This window comes from Erythrolamprus reginae, chromosome 3 (genome assembly GCF_031021105.1).
Source record: "Erythrolamprus reginae isolate rEryReg1 chromosome 3, rEryReg1.hap1, whole genome shotgun sequence".
NCBI lineage: Eukaryota > Metazoa > Chordata > Lepidosauria > Squamata > Dipsadidae > Erythrolamprus > Erythrolamprus reginae.
This window is the reverse complement of record NC_091952.1, coordinates 37,022,752-37,043,986: the sequence shown is the minus strand read 5'-3', so window position 1 is coordinate 37,043,986 and position 21,235 is coordinate 37,022,752. Positions and strand designations below refer to the sequence as shown.

The following is a 21,235-nucleotide window of genomic DNA, read 5'->3' as shown; positions in this document are numbered from 1 at the left end:
ACTATCCATGACCGACAGGATATAAATGCAATAAATACAATAAAATAATATATATATATTATAAATAAATTCAGCAAAATAAAAACAAAAACATGTGACATATACAGCGTTCCCTCGATTTCTGCGGGGGATGCGTTCCGAGACCGCCCGCGAAAGTCGAATTTCCACGAAGTAGAGATGCGGAAGTAAATACACCATTTTGCCTATGGACAGTATCACAAGCCTTTCCTTAACACTTTAAATCCCTAAATTACCATTTCCCATTCCCTTTACAACCATTTACTCACCTTTATTACTGGTACTCGCCATTGAATAAGACACTTAGTGATCCTGATATTTATAAACATAATCATTCATTAACAATAATTAATTTTTTTGTTATTTATTTGCAAAAAATATTAGTTTGGCGATGACGTATGATGTCATCGGACGGGGAAAACCGTGGTATAGAAAAAAAACCTGTGAAGTATTTTTTAATTAATATTTTTTGAAAAAACCGTGGTATAGGCTATCCGCAAAGTTCGAACCCGCGAAAATCGAGGGAACACTGTATATATGTTTTTGCTGAATTTGAAAATTGGATAGATCTATTTCGGCCTTATTTTGGCCTCATCAGCTAGCCATACCCTTACTGGGACTTGAACCTGCAACCTTTGCCTTGTAAGGCAGAGAATTAACCTCTAGGCTACAGTATCCAATCCTTTCAGCTCTGTACCAGGGAAGGGTTACATTTTTGTGTCGAATCACCCTGGTATATTGATATACCAGGTGTATATATATATATATATCAGCTAGACATTCCATGCAAATTTCTGGACATGGATATTTGACGCATGTCTTTAAAACTAACAAATCATTATTCCCTTGTTGATTAATTGAGAAAGACATTTTGATAAGACATATGTTTTTGAAATGCATGCATCTTTTCTTTACTTGTTATTGGGAGTACAATTGCAAATATAATTAGTTCTTGATTACTGACCGCTCATTCAGCGACTGTTTCAAAGTTACAATGGCACTGAAGAACAACCTTGAAGTGGCAGCCATTGCACTGCAGTCATGTGATTCAACTCAATCTGTATAGTCTGGAGGACAGAAGGAAAAGGGGGGACATGATCGAAACATTTAAATATGTTAAAGGGTTAAATAAAGTTCAGTTTAATAGGAAAGTGAACACAAGAACATTGGGGCACAATCTGAGGTTAGTTGGGGGAAAGATCAAAAGAAACATGAAAAGATATTATTTTACTGAAAGAGTAGTAGATCCTTGGAACAAACTTCCAGCAGATGTTGTTGGTAAATCCACAATAACTGAATTGAAACATGCCTGGGATAAACATATATTCATATTAAGATAAAATACAGGAAATAGTATAAGGGCAGACTAGATGGAACATGAGGTCTTTTTCTGTTGTCAATCTTATATGTTTCTACTTAGGAATGGATTTATCTATTCTAGTTGCAGTCAGTAAGTGAAGGCTACCTGTATAGCATTTTTCCAAGTTGCTTTTATTCCACTGATGTCAGTTCCACATGATTCTGCCCCCACCAATACATAATTTAAGGCAGGGTGTCAAATTCAGTTTCATTGAGGGCCACATCAGGGTTGTTTGACTTTTTTGGGGGGGTTGACCAGTGACAGGAGGGCCTGTCACTCCTGTCGGGGATCCGAGCACTGCCAGCAAAAACAGGCTCCCAAGGTCCATTTTTGGCTGCCACGACCTCCTGCAACTCTCCGCCAATGAAAACTGAGCTCGGGAGGGCTCTGTTTTCACTGACAGAGGGTTGCAGGAGGCTGTGGCAGCTGAAAACAGAGCTCAGGACCTGTTTTCTCTGGCAGAAGCAACGTGGGCCGGTCTTCTGCTGTTTTCAGGGAAGTCCCACAGGCCAGATCTAAGTATCCATGGGCCAGATCCAGCCCCTGGGCGTTGACTTTGGCAGCCATGTTGTTGTTGTTGTTATTATTATTATTATTATTATCATCATCATCATCATTATTATTATTTTTATTTATTTATTAATTATTTATTTATTTATTTATTAGATTTGGATGCCGCCCCTCTCCGAAGACTCGGGGCAGCTAACAACAATAAAAAAGACAATGTGAACAAATCTAATATTAAAAATAATCTAAAAAACCCCAATTTAAAGAACCAATCATACATGCAAGCATACCATGTATAAATTCTATAAGCCTAGGGGGAAGGGAAATTTATTTATTATTTATTAGATTTGTATGCCGCCCCTCTCCGAAGACTCGGAGCGGTTTTAAGGATAAGTTAGTAGGTTTTACTATCGCACATTTTCCAATCGGCACTCTATGACTTATATAAAGCAATTTTTGTTTCTCTAGAGGACGCCCTCCTAAATATCGGAAAATCCAGCAGGAAGATTTCCAAAGTAAGTGCATGTTAGTTTGCTTTTTCTATAAGTGGCAAGCGAAAAAAAGGCTTATAAAAAGGAGCCAGTGCATCTTGTATACTCTGGTATAATATAGGCAAACTGAATGGTATTCAACTCTGTGTGTATGTCAGTATATTCTGGATCAGATGGATTTCTGGGTAGTCTTTAAGGTTAGTGTCATATAGGGCATCTCAAATGAATCCAGTAGAAAGTGAGTAAGGCATGAATGACTGTGAGCAAGGGTTCCCAGTTCAGGAATCGGTGCAGATATTCCCCACCCATGACTACGATCAGCTCATTGAATAGGAGGTGAATGTCCAGGAGAACCCTAAAATTGTTCATCTGCTCTGTTTGGGGATTATCTAGGAGTGGTCTGCTGCCCGGATGGAGGGAAACGTAGTGGGGTAGTGAAAATGGAGCTCGACCCCAGAGCACCAAATTTGCACTGGAAGATGTTGAAAGAAAATGCAGGGCGTCCTGCATAAGCCACGGCCACAGTGTGGTAGTAAACATTTTGGTAGCCCTTCACTGGGATTATCCCACCAAAAGTCAGACATAACATATCATCAGGAGATATAGGAGGCAAGAATTCTGGGTGGTGTAATTCCAACATATTGGATAGGGGAAACTTGTCATAAAGCTTGGACAAGTAGCAAATTTTCCCATACAAATTTTCCCACACCATGATGATGGTGCCTATGAGCTGAATGCAGTTCCAATTATTGCATCTGCACATTTTTCTTGAGAGTGTTACAGATGTTTGCTTCTGCTTTTTAATTTATTTTTCTATTTCCCAATCTAATTTGACATGTGATAAATCTTGTTATCAGCCATTTCATCAGAAAGTATGCACCAGTCTCTGTTTATGTCAGCCTTATCAGCACATCCTGACCGTTCCTTATCCCTCTGCTGGGATCAACATTGTAAGCTTCTGCCTGGAGTAGCTGGGATCACAGCATCCACAGTGGCCAAATGGACAATCGATGAGGTAAGAATATTTAATATTACATTAAAATAAGGTTAACCTTAACCTTATTTTAATGTAATATGTTTAAATAATTGTGCGTTCAACATTATTCAGTATCTTCCAGATGCCATTAGGAATGGGATAGTGTATTACAGTGTTTCCTCAATTTCCGCTGGGGATGCGTTCTGAGACCGCCCGTGAAAGTCGAATTTCCGCGAAGTAGAGATGCGGAAGTAAATACACCATTTTTGGCTATGGACAATATCACAAGCCATCCCTTAACACTTTAAACCCCTAAATTACCATTTCCCATTCCCTTAACAATCATTTACTCACCATTATTATTGGTACTCACCATTGAATAGTGATCCTGATATTTATAAACATAATTATTTATTAACAATAAATTTTTTTTTTTGTTATTTGTTTGCAAAAATTATTAGTTTGGCGATGACATATGACATCATTGGATGGAAAAAACTGTGGTATAGGAAAAAAAACCGTGAAGTATTTTTTAATTAATATTTTTTAATTAATATTTTTTGAAAAACCGTGGTATAGACTATCCGCGAAGTTCGAACCCGCGAAAATCGAGGGAACACTGTATTACCAATTCTTGGTTAATAGATCAGATTCAGGTACTTTTGAGGGTGAAATAGGCCATATTACAGAAAGGGTTAGGAATTGTTGGTATAGAGAAAACTGCTATTCCCTTTTTCTATCTTCTTTAATTATTGCCTTTATGTCTTTTCTCCAAAGGTTTTCAGTTTTGTACAGACGTTAACAGGTTGTGAGGATCAAGCAAAACTCTTCAGAGATGAGGTAAAATAGTGGAACTATTGTGTGTGTGTGTGTGTGTGTGTGTGTGTGTGTGTGTATCCTCAAATCAGTTTTTGACTCTTTGCTTGGACAAGTTTCTGAAGTTTTCTTGGTAAGATTTCAGAAGTACCATCTTCTGAAACATGACAACAGAAGTATTCACCTACTTATTCTCAGATTGAGTTTGGTTATTTTTAATTTAATTTTCACTATTGAATAATAATTTAATAATTAATAATAATTTACAGTATTAGATTTGTATTTTGCCCCTCTCTGGATACTCAGAGACTTTTTGAAGCATGCATTAAAGAAATCTTACTGTTCAATCTGTTCAAGATTTTTTTGCCTCTTCTCAAGAACCATTTTCTACTTACAAACCCATGCCTCCGAAACTGTAACCGGAAAAGGCAGGGAGAAGCCTCCGTCGGGCCTCTCTAGGAATCTTCTTGGAGGAATCAAGGCCGGAAAAGGCAGGGAGAAGCCTCTGTGGGGCCTCCCTAGAAATCTCCTGGGAGGAAACAGAGCCAGAAAGGGCGGGGAGAAGCCTTCATGGGGCCTCTTTAGGAATCTCCTGGGAGGAAACAGGGCCTCCACCCTCCCTGTGGTTTCCCCAATCACACACACTATTTGCTTTTAGATTGATTCCTATAGGAAAATTGCTGCTTCTTACAAACTTCTCTACTTAAGAACCTGGTCACAGAACGAATTAAGTTCGTAAGTAGAGGTATCACTGTACAGAAAATCTGAATGCAGTAAAGTTTTTGGACTTCTCTATCTTTTGGAATTGTCTTTTTTTGCATCTTCTGCTAACAGTATAATGAGATTAAATCATTGGGTGTTTAATTTGTTGCTGTCTATCCATTCTACTTAAATAGACATCTCTTCCACAGATGATTGATGGCGAGGCCTTCCTTTTGCTGACTCAGGCTGACATTGTGAAGATCATGAGCGTAAAGCTTGGCCCAGCACTTAAAATCTACAACGCCATTCTTATGTTCAAAAATGCTGATGACACCTTAAAATGAACTAGCCAGGACAGCTTTTGACTTTCCTCCACACAGAAACTGCCAGACTCTTTTGTCTATCTGTCTTGGATGAATTGAGACCTTTTTAACTGCTGCAGTTGTAAAATCCTACCAACTTGCTCTCTCTGAGTCTTCATTTTTGTTTACATGCAAAACTCCTTCCTTCCTCCCTCCCTTCTTAACTCAGCCTTTTTGAATAATGTCCTGATAATGTTTAATTGAAAAATTCCAGGAATGACTTGCTTGATGCCAGAAATCCTGCTAAGTTCTGCTGGTTATGACGGCACACAACATGGGTATGAGACCAGATTTGCTGCTGAATTTAACCTGGTGTGGGTTTCACCTATCATCTACATCTGTATGACTGCTTGAATTCTTACATTACAGAGTGTCTGGATTAGTATTTATTGTTTTGCAATATATCCACTGCTCTGGATATACTGCCACCATGTACAGTATTTGGAAGCAGTTTTGAAATCTGATTTTTCTAGGCAAAAGTCAATTTCTTAAATTATCAGAAATTTTACTGTGGGCTATAGAAAACAAGATTAGCAAAGTAACAGTATTAACACTTTGCACTAAGTGAAAACATTCCTCTCAGTTAAAGAATATGCAGAGCTAGCTAACTTTATCCTGTCATCTTGGCCATGAGATACATGAAATGAAGAAAAAATATTGTGCAACGTAGTTTTCGGATTCTTTGATTGCATCAATTTTGCCCCACCAGTCTCTATTCAGTTCAACATGTGCCAACTATTTGTATTTTGTTGTTTCACAACATAGATTAGAAACTCTTCTTATTTAAAGTTTAATCTTTTATAGTTTTACCTTTTATCGTTTCACCTTAACAGTATACGGTTTGTTGCAAATATTCAATTGATCAATAATTCTGTTGCTAACTGCATAGTGTTTTTCCTATATCATCTTGCTAATGATTAACACATACTATTCTTTTGTGCCATTTATGCTGTGGGGATATTAATTTATTTTTGTTGCATTTACTTTTGTGAAGAAGATTAGAAAGCCATATGAATTTTCTATGTCAGATGCCCAAATATCTTGGAACACAGGTGTCAAACTCGCAATGTCACAGCGGCGCCACATAATATATCTTTTTAAATTGGGCATGGGCGTGGCCAGCGTGTGATGCATCCAGCCCGTGTGGACCAGGACTTTGACACCCTTGTCTTGAAATTTTCCTGTTGAACTTCTAAGTTTAGTCAATTTGACATGTTTGGGGATTTTTTTTTCTTTTGAATTTTCATCTCTTGTATGAACTTGTTAGTGGTCCTGTATAATAGAATCGTTGCATTGATTATGGTGGCTGAACTAAGGTTTTAGTGGCCAAAGTAAGATCTCTTACATCTTCTTAGATCTGACTTACAAGGTGCTTAAGGACACACTTTCCCCCCTTTCTTTCCACCTCCTTATATGAAGACAAGGATGATTTTCTTTAATCATATATATGCCACCAACAGGCTTCGTATTAATATGATCTGAAAATGCAGCATTTTAACTTACGGAAAATGCTTAAGACATTTGGATTTTTGCTTTAAGAATTGGCTACTTGCTATTTGAAACTGTTTTTTGTGTTTTCTATGAATATCATTTGTAGTTCCTAACAGATATGGTGCCAAGAAGAAAGAGGTTTTGCATCTCATATCAAACCCTTCTAAAATATGCCAATGATAAATGTGCCAAACTCTTTCTATATCCAAAGAGATATACTTTTTATCCATAGAGAAAAAAATCCTCCTGGAATACCTAGATGATTCTCGACAAAGGATGTGGACTTTAAAGTCCTGTTTTTGACATAATCATAAGTCTTGTTTGCTGTGCAGTTATGTAAGGCAGCCATTTACTTCTGTAGAAAGTAAATCCTTCAAAGAAGAAAAAGCAATTAGCCTTTTCTAAGTAACTTTTTAAATATTTCTAAGTGAATTTTTCCTAAATTTGACAGTATGATACAACTTTTAAGATTCTATGGATGGCCTATTGAGAATGACAAAGGATTCATTTTTAAACGTGAAACTGAGGAAAGGGACACTGTTTCAAAAATGCTCGGATAATGCTAAAGCCCTTTTTAATTGAGTTGGTATTACTATTATAATCCCACTAAAAGTGTTGTAATTGAGAGATGTAGGCAGTCCAAATTTGCTGCTTCAACAATTTTAGAATCCTATATTTGGTTCAGTTGAAATTATATATTTATTTATTTATTTAATTTATTTATATTTACATCTTTGCTGATATATATTTACATCTTTGCTGATAAACAAAAAAGGGAGATTAGTATAGATCTATTTCAAGCTATTTAGCTCTCATCAGCTAGCCATACCCTTCTGTGATTCGAACTTGGGCTGCTTCCCCTGTTATACACACATACACACACACACACACACACACACACACTCTTTTTATCAAGAATTTTAATTATAATAGTAAAATTTAATACTGTGAGTGGTTTGTAGATTCATTTTCAATAGTATCTCTTATTTGTCAAATAAAATTTGTTCCTCATCAGCCATTTCTTTCATAATATTTTTAGGACACAGCCTATCCATAAAAGCAAACATCACTCTTGACTTTGGTGATATTAACTTCTGATTCCAATTTTCAAAAGTATGCATCAGTATTTTTAATGTTGAAATGTTTTGCACCATTTTATACATCCCAGTTAATTCACGGCTCATCAGGCTTGTTTATTTTTTCCTTTAATTAATAATAATAATAATAATAATAATAATAATAATAATAATAATAATAATTTATTAGATTTGTATGCCGCCTCTCTCCAAAGACTCGGGGCAGCTTACAACATAATCTTTAGTTCCCTTTTATGTCCAATTTTTAAAATTGCATATTTTTATTTTGTCCTGTAACGTTCAAACAAATCTATTTCCAATGGGACCAATTCTTTATAATCAATTCCAAAATCTTATTCCACATTTATCTGAAGCCTTAATCTGGTTATAATTTTCTAGGATCAAAGTCTTATTTAGCTTCTTGCTGTTTACTTCAAGATAACTATTCCTGTCATCTCCCACTTTTAAAAGCCCACTGGAAATTGCTGTCTTGCAGTTTCTTCATGGGGGCAACAGAGCACATGTGGGCAATCTCCTGTCCTCTCCTTCTCCAGAGAGGTTTTGAGCAACCACTCTATTTACTGACTCTGTTTTCACTGTCTTATCAGCCCTGCTTTTCACAGAGCCATTTTTAATCTGCCATTTCTTCCCCCCTGAAATCTTATTTTTTCAGCTGAAATCATATATATGACGGTCTTGGTATATTCAGGTTTCTTCCAGTGTAGGAAGAAATCCCGTGTAGGATTTGGACATTTCTGGCGACGTTTCGACGAGGTCCCACTCGTCATCTTCATGCTGGTGTTTCTGTCCTTGTTCTAGGGCGAACCCAGCTGTGTTCGCCCTAGAACAAGGACAGAAATACCAGCCTGAAGATGACGAGTGGGACCTCGTCGAAACGTCGCCAGAAATTTCCAAATCCTACCCGGGAAGAAACCCGAATATACCAAGACCGTCATACCTGTACCCGTGAAAATCTACGAAAAAAAATATATATATATATGTATCACATGTTTTATATATATATATATGTATCACATGATCCGACATAAAAAACATATATATATATGTGTGTGTGTGTGTGTGTGTGTGTGTGTATACACACACAATAGCAGTATATGGCTACTTACGATTTTTGATACAGAACATTCTTCTTGTAATTTGGATTCAAGGAAAATGCCCTCAGATGTCAAACTCTGTGTTTCCTCTTTGACATTCTGAAATATTTTTAATTAACAGGTGATTGTGTTTTTCTTCATGAATGATGTTACGGGAGAGAGAAAATGGCTTTAATTGATGGGTGAGCACTATTAAGCAAGACAGGCAATATTATGGCATTCAGAATGCTGGAGGGTTTTTTGCTTCTGGTAAATAGATGTTTTGTAACTAATCATGTTGGCTGTGGAAGTAATTTTGTGAATACACAAGTATATTTGAGTGATTTTGAGTGTATATATCACATTTCTCAAAATTCCAAATATAACGCCCAGTCCAAAAAGATTCCTCACTTACACTATAGATGTTATTATAGAGAGTTAGGTCTAAAAGAAAGCAGATGTCAATTAAAAAAATAGCTTGGCCTCAGCAGAGTTATATAGAATTGCTTTGCTTTTGCCAAAGAGCAAGGTCAATGAAGACTCCAAAAATTTTGGAGAGCTGCTACTGCTCTGAATAGCTTGTACAGGCTGGTTTGATCACTGGTCTGGCCTACTCTTTTTCTTTTTTTTTTGAATAGCATAATTTTCATACTCTTTTCTTGAATAACATTGGGGAGTTGAATTTAGTTAGGCATCAGGATATTTCCTCAGATCCAGATACTACCAAAGTATCAGGCTAATTCTTAAAAACCTCATTCCAATAGACCATGTTTTCCTCAGCATCAGGCACCTTAGGAGTTATTTTGTCTCAAGCATCTTAATAAATGGCTTCTATTTTTTTTCCAAAGGAGCCAATGGCAGCTAAAGCATCTCCTGAGCTAAGTAACTCCACAGCAATCTGTGATTCTATGTTTGTCTGCTAAGTGTGCTTTCATTGTAAGCTTTGGATCATATCTTCTAAGGCCAAGCAAGACAATCAAGCAAATATCAGGCATAAGAGCCTGAGATTATCTTCCATATGTGGTGATGATAACAGCTTGACTGATTCCATTAGGAGGCTTCATAACGATTTTGTTTGTTTATTTATTATCTCATTGCTTTGTCACTGGTGGAATTATTTATCACAGTTCAATTTCTTTGGGTTTTTTTTTTGTTTATTTGGAAATAACAGGTATCAGATCACCTTAACTAATTATGTATATACAGTGTTCCCTCGATTTTCGCGGGTTCAAACTTCGCAAAAAGTCTATACCATGGTTTTTCAAAAATATGAATTAAAAAATACTTTGTGTTTTTCCCCCCTATACCACGGTTTTTCCTGCCCAATGACGTCATATATCATCACCCAACTTTCGTCCACCTTTAATAAATATTTTTTTAATAAACTGTAATAAAGAAACATGGTGAGTAATAATCTAAATAGTTGCTAAGGAAATGGGAAATTGCAATTTAGGGCTTTAAAGTGTTAAAGGATGGCTTGTGATACTGTTCATAGCCAAAAATAGTGTTTTTACTTCCGCAACTCTACTTCGCGGAAATTCAAATTTCACGGGCGGTCTTGGAATGCATCCCCCGCGAAAATCGAGGGAACACTGTAATTGGAGATGTACAAACAGAAATTGCATCAATTCCCCAATTAAATGTGAAAATTATTAAGAAATTACAAATTAAAGAGAGAGCTGCTAAAACTTAATGGATTGATTTTATACTGGATACAACATCCCAGTTTATGGCATAGAGGTAATAATAGCAAGAAGTAACACAAGTTCCAGTGGTAACAATACATTCTTCACAACATGGTGAATGTTTGAGCATATGCTGAAGTGATGTTATTACTCACATGTAATCATCACACACTACAGCATGTATGGGCCCTTGCAATTGTTTCACCCTATTTACAGTACATGTGGCAAGTATAGAAATGGAACATTACATTCAATCTGCTGCCTTCTATCCAAATCATTACTTGAATAGTTCCATTACAAAATTGGGCTATCAGCCTATCACGGTGCTTGTTCACTCGTGTTTTTCCTTCTAAGCTAGTGTGCAGGGACTTGACTCTATACATCATTGTTATTCACTAGGTGATGCCCAAAAATGCATCGACAACAGACAAATGGGGTTTAAATGGCTTAAGTAAATGGTATCAGCCACAAAAAAATTACTAACACTCAAAAAATGTTTTGATAGATTGATAAATTGTGAGAAATGTATTACCTTTATAGAAAATTGAAAACCAGAAGCTGTTCTTAAGAGCAATTATCTTACTACTGCTTCCACACTGGCATTCCTTTATAGCTCTTTATCTGGATATCAGGCACTTTTCTTAAATATGGGGCAGCTAAGACTTATTTCACATAGCAAAAACCATAATGATATTTACATTTACACTAAAACCTGATGAATCATAATGCATTAGAGCAGTGGTTCTCAATCTGGGGGCCGGGACCCCTTTGGGGGTGGAACGACCGTTTCACAGGGGTCGCCTAAGACCATGGGAAAAGACATATTTCCCATGGTGTTAGGAACTAAAGTTTCTATTCTGGTGCCTGGGAACATATTTTTACAATCTGACCAGTCAGGTGTTTACAGTGGAGGTGTCCTTCTGGCCTTCCTGCCAATCAGTTTAAAGCTCTGTTGGGAGAATTGGCGCTAGACTTAGGGTTGGGGGTCACTACAACATGAGGAACTGTATTAAGGGGTTGTGGCATTAGAAAGGTTGAGAACCACTGCATTAGAATATACAGGCTCCTATTTTAACCATATAATTCTTTGGTTTCTTGACAGAGTCATATAATATATGAGTCCTAGATAGGAGGAAAAATATTTATCCTGCAATTTTCATTATTCCCATCCCTTTGCACCAGTCTTGACCCTTTATCTTAAGCACTTTTAAAATGGGAAATCAAAATTCCAGTTGAAAAGGGAGTTTACTACTGTATCTAGGCTTATTTGGGGCTTGAGTGCAATGGAAAACAAAAATGTTTTTTTTAAAAAAAAGATTTTTACCTTCTTGCACTCTCTCATATTTCTTGGGCTGCTGAATTATTGTAAAGATGAGAGAAGTGGAAATATCAGATAGGTGTCCGTCATTGTATGGCAAATCCCGCAAAGAAGTCCTTTATTTAAGGCAGTAGCCTTTATAACAGGCAAATATAATGTTGTTAGAAAAAAAATGTTTTCATAAATTTGAAGCTTTTTTGCACTTTTATTCATTTGCACTTGTTCGGTTTGTCTTTTGATATTTGCACTTTTGTGTTTTCATTAATGGAAATACTATAATTGTATCTAGTGCAGCTATTCTGGATCACTGTGTCCTGATTATGCAGAAGGTTAATCTAAAAGAAAAAAAGCAAGATGTGATATGTTTTGTCAGTGTATTACAATAACAATAATTTATTGTTATTGTTATTATGGAATTATTCAAATGATGTTGAATGGATGTTTTTGTTCTTCTGATTTTATGAATCGTTTATTTAACAATGTATGTACAATAAAATGAGCAAAATGAATACAATGAATAGAATTATTACATGCTTAAAAGGGTAGATTTCAGCTTACTGAAGTCAAAGAAGCACCTCTGTGGGGGAGATGCCATTGTAGAAAAGCCACAACTCCTCGATCCACCCCAGAGCACCCTATTTGAACTGAAAGATGTTGAAAGCAAATGCAGGGCGTCCTGCATAAGCCATGCCCACAGTGTGGTAGTAAAAATTTTGGTAGCCCTTAACTGCATGTCACCCACGTGCAGTATAGTGATACCTTGTCTTACGAACTTAATTGGTTCCGGGACGAGGTTTGTAAGGTGAAAAGTTTGTAAGATGAAACTATGTTTCCCATAGGAATCAATGGAAAAGCGATTAATGCGTGCAAGCCCAAAACTCACCCCTTTTGCTAGCTGAAGCGCCGGTTTTTGCGCTGCTGGGATTCCCCTGAGGCTTCCCTCCATGGTAAAACCCACCTCTGGACTTCCTTGTTTTTGTGATGCTGCAGGGGAATTCCAGCAGCGCAAAAACGGGTGCTTCGGTGGCAACGGAGGTCCGGAGGTGGGGTTTTCCAGCGAGGGGAGCCTCAGCGAAATTGCAGCATCACAAAAACACAGAAATCCTTGAAACGCCACCTCCGGACTTCTATGTTTTTGTGATGCTGCGATTTCGCTGAGGCTCCCCTCGCTGGGAAACCCCACCTCCGGACTTCCGTTGCCAATGAAGCACCCGTTTTTGTGCTGCTGGGATTCCTCTGCAGCATGGCAAAACACGGAAGTCCGGAGGTGGGGTTTCCCAGCGAGGGGAGCCTCAGGGAAATCCCAGCAGTGCAAAAACGGGCGCTTTGCTGGCAACAGAAGTCCGGAGACCGGGCATCCCAGTGGTGGTGGCTTGGGTTTGTAAGGTGAAAATAGTTTGGAAGAAGGAGCAAAAAAATCTTAAACCCCGGGTTTGTATCTCGACAAGTTTGTATGACAAGGGGTTTGTAAGACGAGGTATCACTGTATCTGGTTCCTACCGGTACGGATGAGGATGCCACACCAGTAGTAAAACTGGAGCTGTATGCGCAGCTATGGGTTTCTCCCATGTCCCAGTGAGATTTTGTTTCTGCGCATGCACAGGAAGCAAAATCTTGCAAGGGGACGCACGTGTGTGTAAGATTTCAGCAATTTTGGCATGCAGAAGAAAAAATTACTGAAAACACGCTCGCACATCCCCTCACAAGATGTGGTGGTAGCAGCAATCCCCAACAGCCCACATGACCTCCAAATATTCTAGCCTGAAAAGAATAGCAATAGCATGTACACTTATACACCGCTTCATAGTACTTTTACAGCCCTCTAAGCAGTTTACAGGATCAGCCTATTGCCCCCAACAATCTGGGTCCTCATTTTACCCACCTCAGAAGGATGGAAGGCTGAGTCAATCTTGAGCTGGTGGTGAGATTTGAACCACTAAACTACAGCTAGCAGTTAGCTGAATTAGCCTGCAGGGCTGCACTCTAACCACCCCAGCTCACTTCAATGTCATTAGATTGGGAGGAGGGTGCATTATATGACTTTTTAATTGCTGTGTTCCCACTTGGAGGACAAAATTCTGAAGCTGTATCAGAGAATTAAAGACAGTAGTAGAACAAGAAAACAGGATTTTTTTCAGATAAAGTTTTTTTCCTAAACAAAACAAGATAAAAGAACAAAAATATAAGATAACTTTTTTTTCTTAAACTTTCTAACTCTATGAATCTCTACAAACACGTAAAGTGAAATCCTTGAACATTTAATGTTGACTACTATGCGTTTGAAGACTTGTGGCAATTCCAAAGTTTGATCAGTTAACAATTTAAAGTACATAATTCATAAATTAGACAGTTTTAGAATGTCTGTTTATCTCATGCTCTATGTTTTTGGAAACAAGGCTTATTTCTATACTGTTATTTTGTTACATTGTTTGCTTTTTATTTCCTTTTGGAACTATAATCTAGAAATATAAATAAATGCAAGGCTGGACTACTCATGCACACTACGTTTGTTCTAACCTTGGTTCAAACTAAGCCTTCATTGACGTCACTGAAGATAATTTACAGAATGAAAATCAACTTGAGAATTCCAGCAAGCAGTACTGTAATGCCAAAAAACAATGTACTTAGGTGGAGAAAACCTCTAAAATGAGCCCAACTACCATTTCAGCCTAATCTATTACACTGTGGTTTTTACAAGAATGTATGAGGGTTAGAAAGATTACATTTATACAGAAATCAAATGGTGATAGCAATTTGACTCTTCGGAGGCAGTACCACCATGCAGGTGTCTTAGACAGACAGCCTCCATCAGGCTATACAATCCGGGTCTGAAGATATTAGTATATCTGCATAGCTGATAGCATTTTCAAGATATATTTGCAATCTAAAGCAGTAATATTAGAAGAATTAATGTCAATGGTTGCCTCAAAATCAATTACACTACCAGCCAGGGTGAAATTCAGCAGCTTCTGACAGGTGCCTGGAGAACTGAAAATTTTGAGTAGTTCAGAGAACCAGCAAATACCACCTCTGGCTGGTCCCAGAGTAGGGAAGGAATGGGGGAAACATTTATTACTGTCAGAATGTGGCTTAATGATTCCTAGCAATTCAGGTAATACGCTGCAGGCTTTGTTGCCAATTAAAACATGCCTAATTTTATCCTTGAAATTATTATCAAACTAGGGATGATCAAAGAATAGTAATGTGATATCTGATCATCTTATGATTTGAATTGACATAGCCTTAATCCAAGGACTATCTCTGGTCAAGAAATGCTATCCCAGAAGGTAAATTATAAGTACTAGGTGGAATAAGATCTGCAAATAATAAAGGATCACATGTTTCAGTTCCATTTGCATTTGTTTTCATATGCAATGTTAGAGCATAACGAGGATGTAAAATTTACTGATGGATAACCAGCCCCCAGTCACATTCAGTTTTAACTTACAACTTTCTCATCCAGATGCAGGTTTTAGGGTTTATTTGTGTTCATAATTCATCTCTCATTACTTGTGATTTGATGATGATTCAATTCAATTTATTAGATTTGTATGCCACCCCTCTCCGAAGACTCGGGGCGGCTCACAACAATAATAAAAACAATATTCCAGCGAAAAGAAATCTAATATTAAAAAGCACATAAACCCCTATCATATTTAAAAAAGCAAACAACATATATATACCCAACATATATATATATATAAAAATGATGATGATGACAACAACGACAACAACAGCAACAACAATAATAATAATAATGTTGGACCTTGACCATGTATCGGAATGGTCAAACAACTGGCAACTTCAAATCTCAAACAATAAATGCTCTGTCTTGCACATTGGCAAAAATAATCAGAACACAAAATACAAACTTGGAGGACATGACCTTATAGATGACCCTCACTCTGTCAAGCACCTTGGAATACTCATATCTAATGACCTAAGTGCCACTGTAACAACATTGCCAAAAGGGCACTAAGAGTTATTAATCTAATCTTGCATAGCTTCTTCTCTGGCAATATTAATCTACTAACCAGCTGACCCTCACTCTGTTAAAGACCTTGGAGTACTCTTATCCAATGACCTAAGTGTCTATGGAGAGGGGCGGCATACAAATCTAATAAATTATTATTATTATTATTATTATTATTATTATTATTATTATTATTATTATTATTATTATTAGTGCCAGAGCTCACTGTAACAACATTGCAAAAAAAGCACTAAGAGTTACAAACCTAATTTTACGTAGCTTCTACTCCAGAAACACTGAACTACTAACCAGAGCATACAAAACATTTGCTATACCAGTTCTTGAATACAGCTTGTCTGGAATATGCAATGCATATCAGATATCAATACAATCGAGAAAGTCCAAAAATGTTTCACAAGAAGAATTCTCCATTCTTCTGCTCACAACAGAATACCTTATTCCACCAGACTTGAAAATTTGGGCTTAGATAGCCTAGAACTTCATTGCCTTCAATCTGACCTAAATGTAGTTCATAAAATCATTTACCACAGTGTCCTACCTTTCAATGATTTCTTCAACAATACATGAGCACACAATAGATTCAAACTTTAATGTAAACCGCTCCTAACTTGACTGCAGAAAATATGACTTCAGCAACAGAGTAATCAATGTCTGGAATGCACAAAAATGTGGTTTATTCTCCAAACCTCAAAAACATTAACCTTAGACTGTCTACAGTTGATCTCACTCCATTCCTAAGAGGTCTGTAAGTGGTATGCATAAGTGCACCATTGTGTTTACTCTCCCTGTCCTACTGTTTAATTTACCTGTACCCACCTTGCTAATGTTTATGTTTATACCAATACCTACTATCTTGAACATGCTTGGCAAATAAATAAATAATAAATAAAATATATATGAACTTAAAAAGAAGTGCTAGTTAAGTCTAACATGGATTTTATACTTTCACAAGTATGAACACACACACACACACACACACACACACACACACAAAAATGGAAAAGCATTGTAGAAAGAGAATTGAAACCATATTTTCACATGATTTACCAATTAATCCCCATAAGATACTGTCAGGCTTCCTGATCTAAGTTCAGTAGTAAATCATGAATCTGCCATATGATTTTTCACTTGGTTAAAAAAAATCAGCAGTATTTTAAATTAGTTTACATTATGTGGTTTCTTTCTTCTGCTCTTCCAAATTAATGGATACAGTACATGGCAAAATGTTTCTTAGTGATTTTCAGAATAAACAATTGTTACATGTTCGTATAATAGTCATATCTGGCCTGGAACAACTGGCTTCATTTGCCTCAAGTCTTGCAAGAATATGCAGTATATTTTGGATAGTATATATTGCAAGTAAGGAATTGAAAAATACTGACAAAATACAGATAACTAGTATTTGCAAATTCATTCTTAAACGTGGCCTTGACATTTCTGATCTATTCAAAAATCCCCTCATAATGTTCTCTTTAGTTAAGCCATTAGTTTAGAATGTTGAAGTACAGAATACTGTCAAAATTTCCTCAAGATGTCAGTCTTTCTAAATATTGTGTAAGCAGTGGTTTATTTTTACCTGAGGCAGAAAGTTGTTTTTCCTTCTTTTGAAATCCATTTTATCACAGGTTAAACAGCTAGAAAACCTATCCACACATTATAAAGCTTGTTTAGCATGCATGATTTATCATGTTGAAGATAATATTGTATTTCTGCTTCGCGGTTCATCTTTTGCGGATTTGCTACTTCACGGGTTTTTTCGAAGGGGGCTTATGGCTTAGAATGCTGGGGCAGGGACGGTTTGTGGGTGGGGGTGGGGGTGGGGGGAAACTGCAGCGGCAGCTTCCTCCAGCCCGTGCATCACAGGGGAAGGGTCGGCTTGTCTTGTCCTCCAGTTCGTGGATGTTTCTCAACTCTCTGAAGATCATCCACCGCTGCCCAACTACAGGAAAGCCACTACCACCGCTGCTGACTGCTGAGAGAAGCTGGTCTCTCTCAGCAGTCAGCAGCGGTGGGTTGTTAACAATACAGGGAGGGTTTAAAACTCCAAATACTTGTTAAATACATTAAAAAATATATTTCCTCTACTTTGTGGAAAAAAGGTTTCGTGGGTGGTCTTGGAATGCATCCCCCGTGAAAAACGAGGGATCACTAATAAGTATTCAAATAATGTGACCCTTTCAGGGGATTAATTGCACTATTTGAGACTGACATAAACTACCTAGCTCTAGACTGCCATTCTGTGGCATTTAAAAAGAAGCACATATCCTAATAGCTCAGCTTCAGTATATGAATTGCTTCCGGAAAACAAAACTTTCATAAATAATTTTCATTTTCCCAGGAAAGCTGAGTTGGCCTCTAATCTTGCAGTGAGAACAGCTATCCTCCATCACCATTGCCTTCAATTTTTATCCCCTTCAGAGTCAATGGCAGGGTAATAATTTACTTCCCAGCATAAGCCACTCCTCATACTCTTCTGACCTTCAGACTAATTTATAAAAACAAAAGCATGAGGAAAAGAGGACACAAACAAGGCACTACAGTTAGAAGATGGAATGATTTTGCTTTCAGAAAGACACAGAGAAACCAGACTTCTGGCAGTGCTTCCATAAGCAGGTAAGGTTTGGATTTATCTTTATTTTATCTTTATTTGTTTATTGATTGATTTATTAGATTTGTATGCCACCCCTCTCCATAGACTTGTGGCGGCTCACAACAAAATAAAACAATTTATGACAAATCTAATAATGTAAAAAACATTTTAAAAACCCATTATTAAAACAACATACACACAAGCATACCATACATAAATTGTATAAGCCTAGGGGAGATGTCTCAATTCCCCCATGCCTGAAGGCAGAGGTGGGTTTTAAGGAATTTACAAAAGGCAAGGAGGGTGGGGGCAGTTCTAATCTCTGGGGGGAGCTGATTCCAGAGAGTCGGGACCACCACAGAGAAGGCTCTTCCCCTGGGACCTGCCAAATGACATTGTTTAGTCAACGGGACCCGGAGAACGCCAACTCTGTGGGACCTAATCGGTCGCTGGGATTCATGCGGCAGAAGGCGGTCCCGGAGATATTCTGGTTTATGTATTTTTGGAGGAAGATCTAAGAAAGAAATAGATCTGGGAAAACTAATTCTAAAACCATGGAAAGCAGTTATTTAGAACTGAGCTACTTGAATGCAGATTCGAGCCACTGCCTTTCTGATAACAGTTTGTTCCACAATAAACTGGTTTTAGATCCCCAGAGAGTTATGTTCTGCTGTGCAATTTAATGTTATTTCCAGCATTAGACATTGAAAATGTTGTAGCATTTTCATTTTTAAAAGAAACAACCAAACGTTAGGGACAATTCAATAGCATAACAAATGGAAAACAAGAGTCCTCACTTAGTAAGCGTAATTGGGACCAGCATCTATGTCACTAATGGGCGCACTTGTTAAGTGAAGCAACCTATGACTGTGCCTGACTTGTGACATCAGTTATGTTGTGGTCATTAAGCAAATCACCAGTGCGCCAGCGATTTTTGAGAGCAATTTCACATTATTGCAGTTTGCGACTTCCTGTTGGCTTCCCCATTGAAAGTTGGCTGTGAAATTTGCAAATAATGATCATGTGACCCCAGAATGCTGCAACTGTGGTAAATGCGTGCCAGTGGCCAAGTGTATGAATCACGTGACGATAGGAGTGCTGTGATGACTTTGAAGACCAGTCATCATACTCCCCCAGCTCTGCTGTAAGTTTCAATGGTGGCTGAACTAGGCAGTCAGTAAGCAAAGACTATCTGTAATAACATCTAGATCGCACAATATGATATCAGTAAGGTAGCCTGGGAGATAATGAAAAAACCTTGTCTCAAAGTATCTCACTAATTTTTGGATTTCATGTCCATTTATTTGAACAGCAGGACTCCCCAACTCTCCCTCCCTGCATTTTGCCTAGGGGTTAAACTTCTTTTTTCTCTGCCCTCCCTTCCCCCCCCCCCATTTTAACATTTTTTATTTTATTTATTAGTTTTATCACATACGTATTGGTGGTATACAATGATATAATATTTATATACATTATACTAGTAAGAGAGAAACATTAGGACAGGGGATGGAAGACACTCAGGTGCACTTATGCACATCCCTTACTGACCTCTTAGGAATCAGGAGAGGTCAACAGTGGATAATCTAAGGGTAAAGTTTTGGGGATTAGGTGATGATACTACAGAGTCTGGTAGTGAATTCCAAGCATCAACTACTCGGTTACTAAATTTGTATTTCCTGCAGTTGAGTTTAGAGTGGTTTACTTTAGGCTTGTATCTGTTGTGTGCTCATGTGTTGTTGTAGTTGAAGCTGAAGTAGTCATTGACAGGAAGAATGTAGCAAATAATTTATGGGCTATGCTTAGATCATGTTTAAGATGATGTAGTTCTAAGCTTTCTAAACCTAGGATTGTAAGTCTAGTTGCGTAGGGTATTCTGTTGCGAGTGGAGGAGTGGAGGGCTCTTCTAGTAAAGTATCTCTGGACATTTTATAGAGTGTTTATATCCAAAATGTGGTGCAGGTTCCAGACAGATGAGCTGTATTCAAGGATTGGTCTGGCAAAAGTTTTGCATGCTCTAGTTAGTTACTCTTGTTTGCTGTTATAAGAGCAGAACTGCACCAGTATAGATTTTAATCTACACAGGTAGTCCTTGATTTATTACCACAATTGAGCCCAAACTTTCTGTTGTTAAGTGAGTTTTGCCCCATTTCACAGCCGTTGTTGTGAAGTGAATCATTGCCGTTGTTAAGTTAGTAACCCAGTTGTTAAGTAAATCTGACTTCTTCACTGATTTTGCTTGTCAGAAGGTCGCAAAAGGTGATCACATGACATAACAAAGGTCATACATATGAACCGGTTGCCATAATCATGGGGATACTGCAAAGGTTGCAACTGTGAAAAATGGTTATAAGTCATTTTTTCAATGCCGTTGTAACTTTGAACGGTCACTAAATGAATTGTTGTAAACTGAGGACTACCTGTACCGTGATCTCATTTTCTATATTTAGAATTCTCCCATTACTCATTTTAATGTATGTAGATAGATAATTGGTGTTGGGAGCACAGTGGCTCTTGTGGCTAAGATGCTCATGTTCGAGGCCCGAGTGTTTCCATGGGGCAAGGTGAGTTCTCATCCTTTGCTCCAGCTCCTGCCGGGGATATGGAGCCACCAACAGGGCAACAGTGATGTTACTGGTTAATAATTTCAATCCAGAAATGCCCTAATGCAGAGGTCTTCAAACAAGGCAACTTTAAGACTTGTGGACTTCAATTCCCAGAATTCTCCAGCCAGCCATGCTGGCTGGAGAATCCTGGG

At 37.6% G+C, this 21,235-nt stretch overlaps 2 protein-coding genes across 7 annotated transcripts in view; both read left to right on the top strand.

The window, feature by feature from the left end:
* Nucleotides 1–5,331, top strand: part of L3MBTL1 (L3MBTL histone methyl-lysine binding protein 1) — a 57,849-nt gene extending 52,518 nt beyond the window's left edge. The window contains exons 19-22 of the mRNA XM_070748821.1: nucleotides 2,354–2,400; nucleotides 3,234–3,391; nucleotides 4,130–4,192; nucleotides 5,080–5,331. Of these exons, the coding sequence (XP_070604922.1) occupies nucleotides 2,354–2,400; nucleotides 3,234–3,391; nucleotides 4,130–4,192; nucleotides 5,080–5,214 (403 nt within the window). The 3' untranslated portion in view covers nucleotides 5,215–5,331. The remainder of the gene's footprint in view (nucleotides 1–2,353; nucleotides 2,401–3,233; nucleotides 3,392–4,129; nucleotides 4,193–5,079) is intronic.
* A 13,041-nt stretch (nucleotides 5,332–18,372) lies between these two features.
* SGK2 (serum/glucocorticoid regulated kinase 2) overlaps nucleotides 18,373–21,235 on the top strand; it is a 65,346-nt gene continuing 62,483 nt past the window's right edge. For 4 of the 6 annotated variants that reach the window (XM_070744795.1, XM_070744788.1, XM_070744790.1 and 1 more), the window contains exon 1: nucleotides 18,409–18,503. The gene's annotated coding sequence lies outside the window, so the exon portion shown is untranslated. Of the gene's footprint in view, nucleotides 18,504–21,235 lie in introns of all 6 variants that reach the window. The other 2 variants (XM_070744789.1, XM_070744791.1) reach the window with 2 other exon arrangements.